Source organism: Pogoniulus pusillus, chromosome 40 (genome assembly GCF_015220805.1).
Source record: "Pogoniulus pusillus isolate bPogPus1 chromosome 40, bPogPus1.pri, whole genome shotgun sequence".
NCBI lineage: Eukaryota > Metazoa > Chordata > Aves > Piciformes > Lybiidae > Pogoniulus > Pogoniulus pusillus.
In genome coordinates this window covers 6124590-6143559 of record NC_087303.1, presented here as the reverse complement: position 1 = coordinate 6143559, position 18970 = coordinate 6124590, and the positions used below count along the sequence as shown (strand labels likewise).

At 56.6% G+C, this 18970-nt stretch overlaps 1 protein-coding gene across 4 annotated transcripts in view; it reads left to right on the top strand.

Annotated features, from left to right (window-relative positions):
* GPATCH8 (G-patch domain containing 8) overlaps nt 1-18970 on the top strand; it is a 122876-nt gene that overhangs the window by 91534 nt on the left and 12372 nt on the right. For all 4 annotated transcript variants that reach the window (XM_064174448.1, XM_064174447.1, XM_064174446.1 and 1 more), the window contains one exon: nt 877-1020. In XM_064174448.1, coding sequence (XP_064030518.1) covers nt 877-1020 — 144 coding nt within the window. The remainder of the gene's footprint in view (nt 1-876; nt 1021-18970) is intronic.

Sequence of the window (18970 nt, the reverse complement as noted above, 5' to 3'; positions counted from 1 at the left end):
TCAGCAAGGCCAAGGGCTGGGTCCTGCCTCTGGGTCCCAACAGCCTCAGGAATGCTGCAGGCTGGGGGCAGAGTGGCTGAAAGTGCCCAGCAGAAAAGGCCCTGGGGGGGCTGGGTGAGAGCAGCTGAAGATGAGCCCAGGCTGTGCCCAGGTGGGCAAGGAGGGCAGCAGCAGCCTGGTCTGGCTTAGCAATGGAGTGGGCAGCAGGAGCAGGGCAGGGATTGTGCCCCTGTGCTGGGCACTGGGGAGGCCACAGCTGGATCCTGGGTGCAGGTTTGTACCCCTCACTCCCAGAAGCACATTGAGGGCAGCCAGGCTGGGGAAGGGTCTGGAGAAGAGAGCTGGGGAGGAGCAGCTGAGGGAGCTGGGGGGGTGCAGCCTGGAGGAGAGGAGGCTGAGGGAGACCTCATTGCTCTCTACGGCTCCCTGAGAGGAGGCTGCAGCTGGGTGGGGGTTGGGCTCTTCTCTCTCGGGTCAAGTTGATGGGAGAGGAAATGGCCTCAGAGAAGGTTTAGGTTGGAGCTGAGGAACAATTTCTTCCCCTTAAGGGTTGCCCATGCCTTGCCCAGGGTGGTGGTGGAGTGCCCATGCCTGGCTGGCTTTCCCAGCTGTGTAGCTGTGGTGCTGAGGGCTGTGGCTTGGCAGTGCTGGGTTAATGGTTGGACTCAGTGATACTAAACCTGTTTCCCATCAGAAACGATTCTGTGCTTCTGTGATTTATGCCTTTGAGCCTGCAAAGCCCTGAGCAGCTCCATCAACGTTAATCATGGCTGTGTGTGCTGAGCTGCTGCCTGCTTTTCCCCTGGAGGCCTCCTCCAGCTTCCAGGTGGTTGCACAGGAAGCTTCAGAGGAGCATTTGTCTGGTGGATTTTGCAGGACTACGTGGACAAGGAGAAGGCAATTGCCAAGGCTTTGGAAGACCTGAGAGCAAACTTCTACTGTGAGCTCTGTGACAAGCAGTACCAGAAGCATCAGGAGTTTGACAACCACATCAACTCCTACGACCACGCTCACAAGCAGGTAAAAACAGCTGCTGGGGAGCACAGACCAGCAGCTTGCACCCATTGCACTCTTGTTGGTTGTGGTTGGTACTTGGAGTTCCCCCAGCCCAGCTGGTTTCCTTCCTAGCCCCAGCTGGAGCTGTCTGCTGGCACTGATTAAGGTTCTTATGCCCAACGTAGAGTTAATAAACCTCTGCCCCAAGCCACAGAGAGAAAACCTTTCCCAAGCAAGAGAGGTAAAAACCTTAAACAACAAAGAACCTCCCCAAACAAGAGAGTGGTGACCCCCCCAAACAAGAGAGAGGTGACCCCCCCAAACAAGAGAGAGGTGACCCCCCCTAAACAAGTGAGTGGTGACCCCCCCAAACAAGAGAGAGGTGACCCCCCCTAAACAAGTGAGTGGTGACCCCCCCTAAACAAGAGAGAGGTGACCCCCCCAAACAAGAGAGAGGTGACCCCCCAAACAAGAGAGAGGTGACCCCCCCTAAACAAGAGAGAGGTGACCCCCCCAAACAAGAGAGAGGTGACCCCCCAAACAAGAGAGAGGTGACCCCCCCAAACGAGAGAGAGGTGACCCCCCAAACAAGAGAGAGGTGACCCCCCAAACAAGAGAGAGGTGACCCCCCCAAACGAGAGAGGTGACCCCCCCCAAACAAGAGAGAGGTGATCCCCCCCCAAACAAGAGAGAGGTGATCCCCCCAAACAAGAGACAGGCAACTCCCCTCCAAACAAGAGAGGTGACCCCCCAATCAAGGAGGTGACCCCCTCCAAAACAATGAGATGATGCCACCCCAACAAGGAGATGCCCCCTGAAACAAGGAGATGCCCCCCCCAAACCAAGGAGACAAACCCCCCAAGCAAGAAAGAGGCAAACTTGCCAATAAGACAGAAATCGACCCCCCCTCAACAGCAAAGAATAGTGAGGACCCCCCCCCCAACAGCCAAGAATAATCAGGACTCCCCCCAACAGCCAAGAATAATCAGGACCCCCCCTCAACAGCAAAGAATAATCAGACCCCCCCTCAACAGCAAAGAATAATCAGGACCCCCCTTCAACAGCAAAGAATAATCAGACCCCCCCTCAACAGCAAAGAATAATCAGACCCCCCCTCAACAGCAAAGAATAATCAGGACCCCCCCCAACAGCAAAGAATAATCAGGACCCCCCCCCCTCAACAGCCAAGAATAATCAGGACCCCCCCCCCTCAACAGCCAAGAATAATCAGGACCCCCCCTCAACAGCAAAGAATAATCAGGACCCCCCCTCAACAGCCAAGAATAATCAGGACCCCCCCCCCCCTCAACAGCAAAGAATAATCAGGACCCCTCCTCAACAGCCAAGAATAATCAGGATCCCCCCTCAACAGCCAAGAATAATCAGGATCCCCCCTCAACAGCCAAGAATAATCAGGACCCCCCCCCCCTCAACAGCAAAGAATAATCAGGACCCCTCCTCAACAGCCAAGAATAATCAGGATCCCCCCTCAACAGCCAAGAATAATCAGGATCCCCCCTCAACAGCCAAGAATAATCAGGACCCCCCCCCCCTCAACAGCAAAGAATAATCAGACCCCCACCAACAGGCAAAAATAATCGGGCCCCCCCCAGCAGCAAGGGAAAATCAGCTCCCCCAACAGCAAGGAATAATCAGACCCCCCCTTCCCCAGCAGCAAGGGAAAGAAAAAAGCCAAACAGCAAACCAAGCCACCCCCCAAACCCAACAACCCCCCCCAGCAACATTCACCCCCCCCCCCTCTACACCCCAAAGCACAAACAAACCAACCCCAACCCATGGCTGGCTCCCAGCAGCCTAACTCTGAGTGGCCTAGGAGCAGGGGGGGGCTGCTGTGAATCCGGGCTGGGAGGGGGGGCAGAGGTGGGTGTGGATGGCTCCCAGTTGGCAGCAGCCTTTAACCAGCGCAGCTGGGGGCCGCTGGGGGCTGCTGTGTGTGCGCTGCCCTGCTGCAGGCTGCTGGGGGCAGAGGGAGAGCTCCTGGGCTGTGGCAAAGGGCTGCAGCAAAGGAGCACTTCAGCTGCTGGAGCCCTCGGGGGAAGGACATGGAACTGCTGGAGTGAGGCCAGAGGAGATGAGCCAAGGGCTGGAGCAGCTCTGCTGTGAGGGACAGGCTGAGGGAGCTGGGGGGGGGGGTGCAGCCTTGGAGGAAGGGAGACTCCAGGGAGACCTCAGAGCTGCTGCCAGTGCCTGGAGGAACCCTGCAGGAAGGCTGCGGAGAGACTTTTGCTGAGGGTGTCTGGGGACAGCACAAAGGCAAATGGTTTGGAGCTGGGGAGGAAAGGAGACTCCAGGGAGACCTCAGAGCTGCCTGCCAGTGCCTGGAGGGATCCTGCAGAAGCTTTTCCTGAGGGTGTTTAGGGACAGCACAAAGGCAAACGGTTTGGAGCTGAGGCAGAGCAGGGTTAGAGTAGAGCTTAGGATGAAGCTCTCCAGTACGAGGGTGGGGAGAGTCTGGAACTGGCTGCCCAGGGAGGCTGCGGCTGGAGATGTTTTAAGGCCAGGTTGGATGAGGCTTTGAGCAAGCTGAGTCTGGCTGAGAGGCATCTCTGGGCACACAGGGGTTGGAGTAGATGATCTCTGGGGTCCTTTCCGAGCTGAGAGCCATCCCTGGGCACTCAGGGGTTGGAGTAGATGATCTCCGGGGTCCTTTCTGAGCTGAGCCATCCCTGGGCACGCAGGGGTTGGAGTAGATGATCTCCGGGGTCCTGTCCAAGCTGACCTGTTCCTGGGCACGCAGGGGTTGGAGTAGATGATCTCTGGGGTCCTTTCCGAGCTGAGAGCCATCCCTGGGCACTCAGGGGTTGGAGTAGATGATCTCCGGGGTCCTGTCCAAGCTGAGCCATCCCTGGGCACGCAGGGGTTGGAGTAGATGATCTCCAGGGTCCTTTCCAAGCTGAGCTGTTCCTGGGCACGCAGGGGTTGGAGTAGATGATCTCCGGGGTCCTTTCCGAGCTGAGAGGCATCCCTGGGCACACAGGGGTTGGAGTAGATGATCTCTGGGGTCCTTTCCAAGCTGAGAGCCATCCCTGGGCACGCAGGGGTTGGAGTAGATGATCTCCGGGGTCCTTTCTGAGCTGAGCCATCCCTGGGCACGCAGGGGTTGGAGTAGATGATCTCCGGGGTCCTTTCTGAGCTGAGCCATCCCTGGGCACGCAGGGGTTGGAGTAGATGATCTCCGGGGTCCTTTCCAAGCTGAGCTCTTCCTGGGCACACAGGAGGTTGGAGTAGATGTTCTCCAGGGTCCTTTCCGAGCTGAGCCATCCCTGGGCACACAGGGGTTGGAGTAGATGATCTCCGGGGTCCTTTCTGAGCTGAGCCATTCCTGGGCACACAGGGGTTGGAGTAGATGATCTCCGGGGTCCTTTCCGAGCTGAGCCATCCCTGGGCACACAGGGGTTGGAGTAGATGATCTCCGGGGTCCTTTCAGAGCTGAGCTGTTCTGTGACGATTTGCATCTGTGTGGAAGTGGCTTTGGCCCCAGGCAGAGGCTTGCCACAGTAGCTGCGGGGTGCAGCTTACAGCTCGGGGAGCAGCAGTAGTTCAGGTGTCAGCCTGACCCCCTTTGGCCGTTGGAAGCTGCTAACTGAGATGTAAACGGAGCTCAGACGGCAGAGCCCTGAGAGGTGGAATTGCTCCAAGGAGGCTTTTTGATGTTCCTAGCTGTAAATTCTACCAGCACCAGCGTGAAAATGAAGCTGCTGAAGTCTTGGAGGGTGTTTGTAGAGTGCTGGATCTTGCCAGAGCAGCAGTGAGGCAGCAGCTGAAGGCCAAGAACCTGGTGTCAGCGAGTTTGGTGTCTCCATTTTCCCCTCGGGTTCAGCCTGGGGGGGTGAGAATCCAGAGGAGCTCACCAGAGGAGCCTCACTTCACCTCGCAGGGCAATGCCAGTTGGAGTTCTGTGCTGAGCTGGGGTCAAATGGAACCAAGAGCTGGAATGAATTCATTGGCAGAGCATCCCCCTGTGCCCAGAGCCCTGCCCAGCTGGTGGCACAGGTGTGACACCTGAGAGCTGTGCCCTCCTCTCAGCTTTTCCACCAGCTTGGCTGAACCCCGAGTGCAGTGGAGTGGAGGTAGGACCTGTTCGTGTGGCATTCTTGCAGCCTGGTGGTGCGGGGTGGTTATGGCAGCTCCTGTTTAAAACCCTGGGGCTGCAATGGGGGCGCTGAGATGAGGCTGGAGAGGTTGAGAAGATCCTGCAGCACTGCCTCCAGTTAGTGCCCCCTGCAAAAGAAGGGGTTGGAGCTGCTGGAGAGGGTCCAGAGGAGGCCATGGAGATGATCAGAGGGCTGGAGAAGCTTTGCTGGGGGAAGAGTTGGGGTTGTTCAGCCTGGAGAAGAGAAGGCTCCAGGGAGACCTTAGAGAAACCTCCCAGTGCCTGAAGGGGTCCCAGGAGAGCTGGGGAAGGGCTTTTGATGAGGGCTGAGTGTGTCAGGACAAAGGCTTTGAGCTGGGAGAGTGAGAGTGGAGGTGAGGAGGAAACTCTTTGCAGTGAGGCTGGGGAGACACTGGCACAGGCTGCCCAGGAGGGTTGTAGGTGTTTTCTGGAGGTGCTCAAGGCCAACTTGGATGAAGCTTTGAGCAGCCTGTGCTGGTGGGAGGTGTCCCTGCCCACGGCAAGGGGGTTGGAACTGGTTGATCTTTAAGATCCTTTGCACCCCAAACCATTCACAGTATCAGCAAGGTTGGAAGAGACCTCACAGATCATCAAGTCCAACCCTTTAGCACAGAGCTCAAGGCCAGACCATGGCACCAAGTGCCACGTCCAGTCCTGCTTTGAACAGCTCCAGGGACGGCGACTCCACCACCTCCCCGGGCAGCCCATTCCAGTGTCCAATGACTCTCTCAGGGAAGAACTTTCTCCTCACCTCCAGCCTAAATCTCCCCTGGCACAGCCTGAGGCTGTGTCCTCTCGTTCTGGTGCTGGCCACCTGAGAGAAGAGAGCAACCTCCTCCTGGCCACAACCTCCCCTCAGGGTGATTCCATGAAGGCAGAGATGCTGCAGCTGGAGAAGCAACCCTGCTGCGAGCAGCCTGCCCTGGTTGGTGTGAGTGGACTCCACCAGGGGTGCAAGAAGGATGACCTGGAAGAGAAACCTCTGGGGACTCAAGGGCTGGTTTAATCTCCTCAGCAGCAGGAAGGATTTGGGGGTTTGCTGGGTCCTGCTGATTGCTTTTAAGGGAATTGCTGCCCTGACTCTGGAGCAAATGAGCCCTTGGGCTGGGGTTACATCACCCAGCATTAGCTTCCAGCTCCACAGGGATTGAAAGCAAAGCAGCAATCCTGCTTTGCTGAGGGGCAAAGGATCTGCTTGCCCAGCTGCCTGCGTGCTCCGGAGATGTGCGAGTGAGCTGCTGGGGCAGTGGGCAGGGACTGAACTTGCAGCTCCCTGGAGATTTAAAAGGGACATTGAGATGCTTGAGCGTGTCCAGAGAAGGGCAACGAGGCTGGGGAGAGGCCTTGAGCACAGCCCTAGGAGGAGAGGCTGAGGGAGCTGGGATTGGTTAGCCTGGAGAAGAGGAGGCTCAGGGCAGACCTCATTGCTGTCTGCAACTACCTGAGGGGAGGTTGTGGCCAGGAGGAGGTTGCTCTCTTCTCTCAGGTGGCCAGCACCAGAAGGAGAGGACACAGCCTCAGGCTGTGCCAGGGGAGATTTAGGCTGGAGGTGAGGAGAAAGTTCTTCCCTGAGAGAGTCATTGGGCACTGGAATGGGCTGCCCGGGGAGGTGGTGGAGTCGCCGTCCCTGGAGCTGTTCAAGGCAGGACTGGACGTGGCACTTGGTGCCATGGTCTGGCCTTGAGCTCTGTGCTAAAGGGTTGGACTTGATGAGCTGTGAGGTCTCTTCCAACCCTGATGATACTGTGACACTGTGATAACAAAGGGCAGTTTGATTCCTTCCCCCTGTCCCCAGCCCTGGCAGGCTCCTCCTGGCAGGCTGCTGTGCAGGGTGGGGGCGCTGTGAGCTCTCCAAGCCCTCGCTCCTGGTCGGGCTGCGCAGGGGGTTTGGTGCTTTGCCTCCGGGCGCCAGAAGGCAAAGTTAACTGCAGGCTTCTGTGCTTCTCGCTGGGTCTGCCCCTGGAAAGAGGACGTTTTGCTCACAGCAGGCTGAGCAGTGAGCTCTGTCGGGAAGAGGAGATGTGGCAGTGCCCTGGGGCATGCCCTGTGTGGGGAAGAGGCATGGCAGTGCCTTAGGTGATGCCCTGTGTTGGGAAGAGGCATGGCAGTGCCTTAGGTGATGCCCTGTGTTGGGTAGAGGCATGGCAGTGCCCTGGGTAATGCCCTGTGTCGGGTTGAGGCATGGCAGTGCCTTAGGTCATGCCCTGTGTTGGGAAGAGGCATGGCAGTGCCCTGGTTGATGCCCTGTGTTGAGAAGAGGCATGGCAGTGCCCTGGTTGATTGCCCTGTGTTGGGAAGAGACATGGCAGTGCCCTGGTTGATGCCCTGTGTCGGGTAGAGGCATGGCAGTGCCTTAGGTGATGCCCTGTGTTGGGAAGAGGCATGGCAGTGCCCTGGTTGATGCCCTTTGTTGGGAAGAGGCATGGCAGTGCCCTGGTTGATGCCCTGTGTTGGGAAGATGCATGGCAGTGCCCTGGTTGATGCCCATCCTGCCAGCTTGCAGGGATGATCTGCACTGTTGTGTCTCAGCAGTGCCTCTTGAGGCAGTTTTGCCTCTCCCCAGCTCAGCCAACAGACTCCCAGGGGCTCAGTTCTGCTCTTCACTGTTTTCAGCTGCACATCCCCACAACGTTGCAAGGCTTTGCCTGTTCCCTGCGTGGCTCAGCCAGCATTAGGCTGCTCCATCCTCAGCTCCCTCTCTGCTCCCCAGTTACAAAGACACTGTCTTGTATTCCAGGGAGGAACTCAGGATTATTGCCAAACAGGGACCATAGGTAAGTGGACTGATCCCTACCAGATGCCTTTTTGGACCCAGCAACTTGTTAACACCAAACAATTAAAGGGGAGGTTTGAATTGTTCTGCTTTCCTGCCTCTGCTGCTCTCATGCAGCACCTGGATGTGGCTGAATGGACCTCAGCACTCAGTCTCCAGCTGTGTTTCTGGATCAGCTCAGTGCTCTGTTGGTAGACCTCAGAGGGTCTTGTTGGAGGGGTGCAGGGTTGTTCTCTAGGGCTTTGGAGTGAGGTTGGTACTGAAGTGCAGATGTTTGGAAGAGCTGGAACTCAGTCTGCTCACCAAATGGTCTGGGGGAGCCAGGGGACTTAGAATCACAGAATCAGGCAGGGCTGGAAGGGAGCACAAGGAGCAGGCAGTTCCAACCCCCCTGCCATGCCCAGGGACACCCTACCCTAGAGCAGGCTGCACACAGCCTCAGCCAGCCTGGCCTCAAACACCTCCAGCCATGGGGCCTCAACCCCCTCCCTGGGCAACCCATTCCAGCCTCTCACCACTCTCCTGCTCAACAACTTCCTCCTCACCTCCAGCCTCACTCTCCCCACCTCCAGCTTTGCTCCATTCCCCCCACTCCTGCCACTCCCTCACAGCCTCAAAAGTCCCTCCCCAGCTCTTTTGGAGCCCCCTTCAGATCCTGGAAGGCCACAAGAAGGTCACCTGGGAGAGTTGAGTTCATGCAGGTGAACTGCAAGAGGGAAAATTAACTCAGTTCCTTTCCAGGATACTTCAGTGAGCAGCTGGAAGAAGCTGTGACCAGAGATGTTAGAGCTTCTTGTACCCTGGAAAGCCACTGGTGGCTGCAGGAGGTGGATTGACATCTCAATTAGAGCAGACTTAGATTGGATGTGAGGAACAAGTTCTGCACTGTGAGGGTGGTGGAACACTGCAAGAGGTAGCTCAGGGAGGTAGCTGAGGCTCCATCCCAGAATCATAGACTCAGGCAGGTTGGAAGAGAGCTCCAAGCTCAGCCAGCCCAACCTAGCACCCAGCCCTGCCCAACCAACCAGACCATGGCACTAAGTGCCCCAGCCAGGCTTGGCTGCAACACCTCCAGGCACAGCCACTCCACCACCTCCCTGGGCAGCCCATTCCAATGCCAATCACTCTCTCTGACAACAACTTCCTCCTAGCATCCAGCCTCAACCTGCCCTGCCACAGCTTCAGGCTGTGTCCCCTTCTTCTGTTGCAGCTTGCCTGGCAGCAGAGCCCAACCCCACCTGGCTACAGCCTCCCTGCAGGCAGCTGCAGGCAGCAATGAGCTCTGCCCTGAGCCTCCTCTGCTGCAGGCTGCACCCCCCCAGCTCCCTCAGCCTCTCCTCACAGGGCTGTGCTCCAGGCCTCTCACCAGCCCTGAATATACCCAAATTCAAGCTCAGTAAGGCTCTGAGCAACCTGTTCTAGTGGAGGATGTCCCTGCTGAGTGCAGAGGGATTGGACAGGATGACCTTTGGAGGTCCCTTCCAACCCACTCTCTAATTTTAGCTGTAAGATCTTGAGCCTGGCAGATGAGGACTGGTTGTGAAAGATGCTCTGCTGCTGTCATGCAGCCCTGGCTGTCAGCAGAGGAAGTGATGGCAGATATGTGGAGAGAGCTTCTCCAACAAACCTGCTTTGTGCTGCTTCCCTGCAGACCTGTGATGTCACAGAATCATTGAATGGCTCAGGTTGGAAGGGGCCTCAGAGATCAGCTGCTTCAACCCCCCCCTGCCCTGGGCAAGGACAGCTCTCAGCTAGACTTGGCTGCCCAAGGCCTCGTCCAACCTGGCCTTAAACACTCCCAGTGAGGAGGCAGCCACAGCCTCCCTGGACAGCCTATTCCAGGGTCTCACCACTCTCATGCTGAGGAACTTCTCTCTCAGCTTCAAACCATTCCCCCTTGGCCTGTCTCCAGACACCCTCAGCAAAAGTCTCTCTGCAGCCTTTCTGCAGGATCCCTTCAGGTCCTGGAAGGCAGATTAAAGGTCTCCTTGGAGCCTTCTCTTCTGCAGGCTGCACACCCTCAGCCTGTCCTCATAGCTGAGGTGCTCCAGCCCTTGGATCATCTTTGTCCAGATGCTCAGGAGCTCCTGGAGCACTCCAGGCACAGTGGGAACAAATCCTTAGGGCATTGCACCTGAGTGGGACTTCAATTTGCTGTTGGGTTTTGCTGCCAAGGTAGAACAGTTTGTGTTGGGCTTGTGTGAAGATGAACATGGAGCTCTTCACCTGGGGCTGTACCCACTCTGTGGGTACAAACCTGGTGGCCCTGGTGGCCATGAAGGTCAGTGGCATCCTGGGGTGCATTACAAGGAGTGTGGCCAGCAGGTCAAGGGAGGTTCTCCTCCCACTCTGCTCTGCCCTGGTGAGACCACATCTGGACTACTGTATCCAGTTCTGAGCTTCTTAGTTCAAGAGAGACAGGGACCTGCTGGAGAGAGTCCAGCAGGTGCTATGGGGATGAAGGGATTGGAACATCTGTGTGATGGGGAGAGGCTGAGAGCCTTGGGGCTGTTTAGCCTGGGGAGGAGAGGGATGAGAGGGGACCTGATCAATGGCTGCAAATATCTCAGGGGTGAGTGTCCAGAAGCAGGGCCCAAGCTCCTCTCAGTGATGTCCTGTTACAGGCCAAGGGGCAGTGGTTGCACACTGGAGCACAGGGAGCTCCACCTCAAGATGAGGAGGAACTTCCATGCTGTGAGGCTGCTGAAGGCCTGGAGCAGGCTGCCCAGAGAGGGTGTGGAGTCTCTTCCTCTGAAGAGATTCTCAACCCACCTGGATGTGTTCCTTTGTGACCTTCTCTAGGTGATCCTGCTTTGGCAAGGGGGCTTGGACTCCAGAAGGCCCTTTAAAATCTGCCTTCCAGGACCTTGTCCTGTCTCCAGACACCAGTAGGAAAAGTCTCTCTGCAGCCTTTCTGCAGGATCCCTTCAGGTCCTGGAAGGCAGATTAAAGAAGTCCCTTCCAGCCCCTAGCATCAGTGATTCTCTGATCTGTGGCTCATCACCTAGAGCAGCTTAGATTGGAGAAGAGGAGGCTCAGGGCAGAGCTGATTGCTGCCTGCAGCTGCCTGCAGGGAGGCTGTAGCCAGGTGGGGTTGGGCTCTGCTGCCAGGCAGCCAGCAACAGAAGAAGGGGACCCAGGCTGAAGCTGTGCCAGGGCAGGTTGAGGCTGGATGTTGTTAGGAAGTTGTTGTCAGAGAGAGTGATTGACACTGGAATGGGCTGCCCAGGGAGGTGGTGGAGTGCCCATGGCTGGAGGTGCTGAAGCCAAGCCTGGCTGGGGCACTGAGTGCCAGGGGTTAGTTGATTAGAAGGTGTTGGGTGCTAGGTTGGACTCAGTGATCTCAAAGCTCTTTTTCCAGCCTGGTTCCTTCTGTGGGTCTGTAAAACCTGTCAGGGTGGGAATTAGCTGATGTGGAAGTGCTGCAGCTGCTGCTGGTTTCATTGCTTGATCCAAGAACTCAGAGACTCTCCTCCCTGCTGGCATGCCTGGGGGAGCTGTTCACTGAGTCACCGACCCAGCAGAACAAAAGCATTCACCTGCTGAATTTGGGCTGAGGAACAAACCTGTTCCCTGTGTGAACTCTTGCCAGGTTAGCTGTGGGAACATAAAACCACTCTTGAAATGCAGCCTTTGCTCCAGCTTCTGTGGTGGTTGTTTCCAAGTGCCTGGCAGTTTGTGCTGAATGAATCACACCTCCAGAGGCTCCTTGTAAAGGGACAAGGGGAATGAATCTCCATCAAGGAGGACTTGGGCAAGGAAGGTGCAGCCAAGAACTTAGCATACAGAGAGAGTTCTCTTCATGCCTTCATTGTCTGGATCCTTGCTTCTCCTGCTGAGCAGGGAGGGATCTGGTAAAGCACCATAAAATTACCAGCAGTCACTGCTGGGCTTGGTGAGGATTGAATCCAACCCCTCAGCTTTTTGGTTTGGGGGGGAGTTGGACTTGTGCTGTCCAAAAACTTCTCTCTTTAAAAACAGCTTGAATGTGGAGGACTGAAGAGAGAACTCCCTTGTACCTCTGAGTGTCTTGAGAAGGGCTTGGGGGTGTCAGTTGGTGCCAAAGTGCCCAGGAGCCAGCACTGGTCACCAACAACCCAGAGCCAGCTGTGTGCTGGCTGCAGCCAGAGCAGGGAGAGCAGCAGCACAGGGAGGGGATTCTGCCCCTCTGCTCTGCTCAGCCCTCACCTGCAGCACTGCCTCCAGCTCTGGGGAACCCAGCACAAGGAGCTGGAGCTGCTGGAGAGGGTCCAGAGGAGGCCACAAAGATGCTCAGAGGGGTGGAGAGCCTCCCTTGTGGGGACAGGCTGGGAGAGTTGGGGCTGTTGAGCCTGGAGAAGAGAAGGCTCCAGGGAGACCTTCCAGTAGCTGAAGGAGCTAGAGGAGAGCTGAGGAAGGACTTTTGCCAAGGGCTGGAAGTGGCAGGATGAGGGAAATGGCTCTGAGCTGGGAGAGGGGAGAGTAGGAGTGGAGATGAGGAAGAGGTTGTTGAGAATGAGGGTGGTGAGACACTGGTACAGGTTGCCCAGGCAGGTTGTGGATGTCCCCTCCCTGGAGGTGTTCCAGATCAGGCTGAATGAGTTCTTAACCTGTGCTAGTGGGAGGTGTCCCTGCCCATGGCAGGGGGTTTGGAACTGGTTGATCTTTAAGGTCCTTTCCAACCCATTCTGTGGTTCTCTGATCTTGGAAGCTCTTCTACTTCAGAAATGCTTTACCCTCAAAACCCCAAAGTCATTTTCTTAACACCTCTTTAGGTGCTCAGCTGCTCTTTGCTGATGACAAACATGTTTGAGGAGAGCATTTCTGCGTGGGGAGTGTTCAGTGAAGGGCCTGGAGGTGAGGATGGGGAGGGATGGTGTCTGCCCAGGGCAGCCAGGCTGGTGGGGTTGGGTTCTTTGGGCTGTGGTGGCACCTGGTGTGTTTTACTCAGTTGAAAAGGAGGTGTTGGGGAGGAAATGAAGATGGAATGAAGCTACAGCTGAGTGCCCTTTCCCTTCTGCTCTTCTCACTTCACTGAGGGGGTGTGCAAAGAATGTTGAGCAGCAAAGCTGAGCAGGGCTTGGTCGTGTGGCTTGTGTGAAGCGCTGAAGGTTGCCATCCTCTGAGCTGGTCTTTACCTGGGGCTGCAGTTCCCTCCCAGAAGCTTTTGTGGCAAGGCAGCAATGTGCTGGCAGGGAGGGAGAAGTCCTTCAGTGGTGTTTGAGTTCATGGCACAGGGAGTGAAGAACAGTGGCAGAGGAGGAGCAGGCTCCAGTGGGGTTGTGCTGCCACACTGAGCTGCAGCCCATCTCAAACCGCTGCAGAGACCTCACTGCCTGCATCTGGTCACTCAGTTGAAGGTTTCTCATCAAAGGCTCAGGTCTCCTAGAGAAGGTTTTTCATTCCAAGAAGCAGAGCTTTGTTTTGGTGGGAAAAGACCTTCCAGAGCCTTGAGTCCATTCTCTAACTCTACTGTGGCTGGCCCTCAGCACCACATCCCTGTGCTTTGAAACACCTCCAGGGATGGGCCTTCAGCCACCTCCCCGGGCAACCTCTTGCAGGGCTTCACAAGCCTTGCAGGGAGGAAGTTTGTTCTGCTGTCCAACCTGAGCCTTCCCTGAGGCCATTTCCTTTCATCCTGTCACTTGTTCCTTGGGCTAAGAGACCAACCCTCTGCTTTCAGGGAGCTGCAGAGAGCAATGAGGTCTCCCTCAGCCTCCTCTCCTCCCCACTGCACACCCTCAGCTCCCTCAGCTGCTTCTTCCCAACCCTGTTCTCCAGACCCTTCCCCACCTTTCTTGCCCTTCTCTGGACCTGCTCCAGCCTCTCAATGTCCTTCTTGGAGTGAGGGACCCAAAACTGACCCCAGGATTCAAGGTGTGGCCTCACCAGTGTCCAAAAAAGGGGTACCCTTCACCAGCTCCTTTGCCCTTCTCTTCACTGCCTCCAGCACCTCCTGATCTCCTTTTGCTTGGCAACTTTAGGCAAAGAATAAACCTCAGTTCAGCAAAGCTTTGTGGCTTTGTCACCTTAGAATCACAGAATCAGGCAGGTTGGAAGAGAGCTCCAAGCTCCTCCAGCCCAACCTAGCACCCAGCCCCGACCAATCATCCAGACCATGGCACTAAGTGCCCCAGCCAGGCTTGGCTGCAACACCTCCAGCCACAGCCACTCCACCACCTCCCTGGGCAGCCCATTCCAATGCCAATCACTCTCTCTGCCAACTTCTTCCTAACATACAGTTGTGCCCTGGTACAACTTGAGGCTGTGTCCCTTTCTTCTGGTGCTGTCTGCCTGGCAGCAGAGCCCAGTCCCAGCTGGCTACAGGCAGCTGCAGGCAGCAATGAGCTCTGCCCTGAGCCTCCTCTGCTGCAGGCTGCACCCCCCCAGCTCCCTCAGCCTCTCCTCACAGGGTTTGTGTTCCATTAAATTAAGAAAGGCCATGTCCTGCTGCTTGGGCCTCTCACTCCAAGGAGGACATTGAGAGGTTGGAGCAGGTCCAGAGAAGGGCAGCAAAGCTGGGGGAGAGTCTGGAGAAGAGGGCTGGGGAGGAGCAGCTGAGGCAGCTGGGGGTGTGCAGCCTGGAGAAGAGCAGGCTAAGGAGAGACCTTCTGGTCCTCTGGAGCTCTCTGAAAGGAGGTTGGAGCTGGGTGGGGATTGGTCTTTTCTCCCAAGGAAGCAGTGGCAGGGTAAGAGGAAATGGCCTCAGGTTGCACCGGGGGAGGTTTAAGTCGGACATGAGGAACAATTTCTTTACCAAAAGAGCCATCAGGCACTGGCTCAGGCTGCCCGGGGCACGGGTGGGGGCTCCACCTCTGGAGGGGTTTGAAAGCTCTTTGGATGGGGAGCTCAGGGGTGTGGTTTAGTAGCTGTGTACGGGGGGAGGTGAGGCTCTGGCAGGGGAGGAGGTTAGGTTCTGGGCAGGGGAGGTGAGGCTCTGGCAGGGGATGTGAGGCTCTGGCAGGGAAGGAGGTTAGGTTCTGGGCAGGGGAGGTGATGCTCTGGCAGGAGGAGGAGGAGGTTAGGTTCTGGGCAGGGGAGGTGATGCTGTGGCAGGAGGAGGAGGTTAGGTTCTGGGCAGGGGAGGTGAGGCTCTGGCAGGGGAGGAGGAGGTTAGGTTCTGGGCAGGGGAGGTGAGGCTCTGGCAGGAGGAGGAGGTTAGGTTCTGGGCAGGGGAGGTGAGGCTCTGGCAGGGGAGGAGGTTAGGTTCTGGGCAGGGGAGGTGAGGCTCTGGCAGGGGAGGAGGTTAGGTTCTGGGCAGGGGAGGTGAGGCTCTGGCAGGAGGAGGAGGTTAGGTTCTGGGCAGGGGAGGTGATGCTCTGGCATGGGAGGAGGTTAGGTTCTGGGCAGGGGAGGTGATGCTCTGGCATGGGAGGAGGTTAGGTTCTGGGCAGGGGAGGTGAGGCTCTGGCAGGGGAGGAGGAGGTTAGGTTCTGGGCAGGGGAGGTGATGCTCTGGCAGGGGAGGAGGAGGTTAGGTTCTGGGCAGGGGAGGTGATGCTCTGGCAGGAGGAGGAGGTTAGGTTCTGGTGGGACCTGATGGCTTTAAAGTCTTTCCCACACCGTCTGTGGCTCTGCTGCCCTGAGCCTGCAAAGCAGTGCACTCCAGAGCGGGGCAGGGAAGCTCTTCCCTGCATCCCTGCACCCCCTCACTAGCACATCCTGCCCGGTGGCTGCCTGGGCCGAGTTCTCTCCTGCAGGGCAGCTCCTGCCTGTCCCCAGCTGCCTGCAGGGGCTCCCTGGGGCTTTGCGAGGCTGCCGCACTGCAGCTCCTTTAAGCCGATTCGGAGAGAGCTGTGAGGTAATGGCATCCTCTGCCAATTTGGCCCCTCCTGAGCTGTGCAGTGATGGGCAGATAATCCATTCCTGGAGCCTCTCTGGTGCTGAAGGGCTGTGATACACAGCAGACTGCTCCCCAAGAGCTCAGTTTCCTCTCCCAGGCAAGTGCAGGGCATTTCTTATTAGCAACAGGGCTGCAGACTTCAAATACTCTTAGCTGCCTCCCAGCTCAGCTTTGGATCAATTAATGAAACCCCAGCTGAAGGGAGAGGGGGAGGAGGTGGTGACAGTGCTGCTGCTGCTGCTGCTGCTGGCATGCTGCAATTTGGATGGACTTTTAAGTGCTGGAGGTTTGTGTCCCTGCTTGGTGGTCTTGCTGCTGTGACCCTTAGAGCTGAAGAGATTAACCAGCAGAAAAAGATTTCTTGGCTTCCTGGTTGCCATCATCTGCACTTGGTAAATGCTTTGCTCCACAGAGAGGCCTTCTGCTGCCTCAGACAGAGAATGTGCTGCCAGGGAAGGAAAAAGGCCTCCTCAGTGGTAAATCCTGTAGTAGCATGGAGCTGTAGGTCTGAGACCTTGGACAAGAGTGTGGCATGGAGAGAGAGTTGGTTTGGTACCACTGTGGGATTTGGTTGGCTTAAGATGTGTGAGATCATTTGTGTGCTTCCAGCAATTTGGATTCCCCCCTCTGCTCTGCTCTGCTGAGACCCCACCTGGAGTGCTGCATCCAGCTCTGGAGCCCCTGGGACAAGAGGGCTGTGGAGATGCTGGAGAGTGTCCAGAGCAGGGCCAGGAGGATGCTCAGAGGCTGCAGCAGCTCTGCTGTGAGCACAGCCTGAAAGAGTTGGGGCTGTGCAGGCTGGAGCAGAGGAGGCTCCCAGGGGATCTTCTTGTGGCCTGCCAGGATCTGAAGGGGGCTCCAAAAAAGCTGGGGAGGGACTTTTGAGGCTGTGATGGAGTGGCAGGAGTGGGGGGGATGGAGCAGAGCTGGAGGTGGGGAGAGTGAGGCTGGAGGTGAGGAGGAAGTTGTTGAGCAGGAGAGTGGTGAGAGGCTGGAATGGGTTGCCCAGGGAGGTGGTTGAGGCTCCATGGCTGGAGGTGTTTGAGGCCAGGCTGGCTGAGGCTGTGTGCAGCCTGCTCTAGGGTAGGGTGTCCCTGGGCATGGCAGGGGGGTTGGCACTGCCTGCTCCTTGTGGTCCCTTCCAACCCTGCCTGATTCTATGGTTCTCTGATCACCTGGCAGGTATTAGAATCATAGAATGGTTTAGGTTGGAAGAGACCTCAAAGCTCAGCCAATTCCAACCTCCCATGTGCCATAGGCAGGGACATCTCCCACTAGAACAGGTCACTCAAGGCCTCATCCAGCCTGGTCCTGAACACCTGCAGGGAGGTTGTGGAGCACAGAAGCACCCAATGTGATCTTTGATTACATTGGGTGCTTCTGTGCTCCACAACCTCCCTGGGCAACCTGTGCCAGGGTCTCAGCACCCTCAACCTGTGCCAGGGTCTCAGCACCCTCTCTGTAAAGAAGTGAGGTCCTGCCAAGCACTGTGGGAACACTTTAAAAAGCAGGTTTCACCCCAAGAAAGAGAGTTCCCAGTACTCCTTTTCCTTAGATGGAGAGGACAGAAGCTCCATGAAGGTGCTGGAACACTGCAGCAGGTTACCCAAAGAGGTGGTTGAAGCCACATCCCTGGAAGTACTCCACAAGGCTCTGAGCAAGGTGCTCTGGTGGAGCCTGTCCCTGCTGACTGCAGGGGGAGGTTGGGCTGGATGAGCTTTGGAGGTCCCTTCCAACCCAAACCCTTCTTTGAGGGAGTTGATCTGTGTTGAAAATTCCTCTTTCAAGATCTTTATGGTGTAGGGGAAGGATGGGAAGGGGCAGCTGTGGGACTCTCCCTTCACCACTCTCCAGCCCTTTGTGAGCAGCCACACATATGGTGTGGTCCAAAAAAAAAGTGATTTAGTGATTTTTGAGGATTAAAATAATGAAGCTTGCCTGAGGATTAGGTGGAAAGTTCTTTAGTGTAAGCCTGGCTTAAATAGATGGAGTTCAAATAGCTTTCTGGGAAAGGCTTCAGACCTGGAGTGTGCTGCAGAGCATTTCATTGCTCCCCTGCCCTCCCCTCGCTGCTGTGGGCAGTGTCAGCCTCTTGATTGCTTCAGCCCAGTTAGGGCTGGGGAGGAGGCTGGGCAGAGCAGGAGCTAAGTGGTTATCTCCTGCTCCTGGTGTGGGTGCTGAGTGAGGCAGCAGCTTCTGACAGGGAATCAAATCAGAGTTGTGGCTCTAAGCAGCTGCCTCTGCTCCTGTCCTGAGTGGAGTTTGCAGAGGAGCAGCCTCATCTTGTGCCTTCCAGGCTGCATTTATGGAAGAGGAGTCCAGCCAGGTTTTGTGGAGCTTTGCTCCTTGCAGACCCCAGGAGTCACCTCTGGCAGGAGGTGCCTCAGTTTAGCTCAGTCACAGACACTGAGCTGCACTGTTCCCACTTCTACACTCCCAAGGAGGTGGCAGGGTGCAGTTGTGGAGCTTTTCTGTCCTGTGCTTACCCAGCAAGACCCTTCTGGGCCCTGTGTCATGAAAAGAAACTCAGCCTTGAGGTTTCTTGGTCCTTTGTAAAGTCAGCTTTGTGAAACCAGAGCAGCTTCCTCTGGTTTGGGGAGGAGTAAGTTCTCAGCAGGTGTGGAGTCCTGCCTCTGGGGAAGAGCATCCCCACGGCTCAGTCAGAGAGCAGCTGTGGGGAAAAGGACCTGGGGGTGCTGGTGGACAGCAGCATGACCCTGAGCCAGCAATGTGCCCTCATAGCTGAGAAGAGCATCCTGGGGTGCATCGAGTGTAGCCAGAGGTGACTGAAGCTCTCCTCCCCCTCTGCTCTGGTGCACTGAGTCCAGTTCTGTGCTTCCCAGTTGAAGGAGGACAGAGACTCACTCGAGTGGGTACAGCAAAAGGCTACCAAGGTGCTGAGGGGCTTGGAGCAGCTCTGTGGTGAGGAAAGGCTGAGAGAGTTGAGGATGTTCAGCCTGGAGAAGAGCAGCCTGAGGGGGATCCCAGCAGTGCTGATCAATACCTCCAGGGTGGGTGGCAGGGGGATGGGGCCAGGCTTTGTTCAGTGGTGCCCTGGGACAGGACAAGGAGTAAGAGGCACAAACTGGAGCATAGGCAGTTCCACCTGAACGTGAGGAGGAGCTTCTTTAAGGATGGTGGAGCCCTGGAGCAGGCTGCTCAGAGAGGTGGTGGGGTCTCCATCTCTGGAGGCATTCAGAACCCACCTGGCTGTGTTCCTGAGTGACCTGTAGGTGACTCTGCCT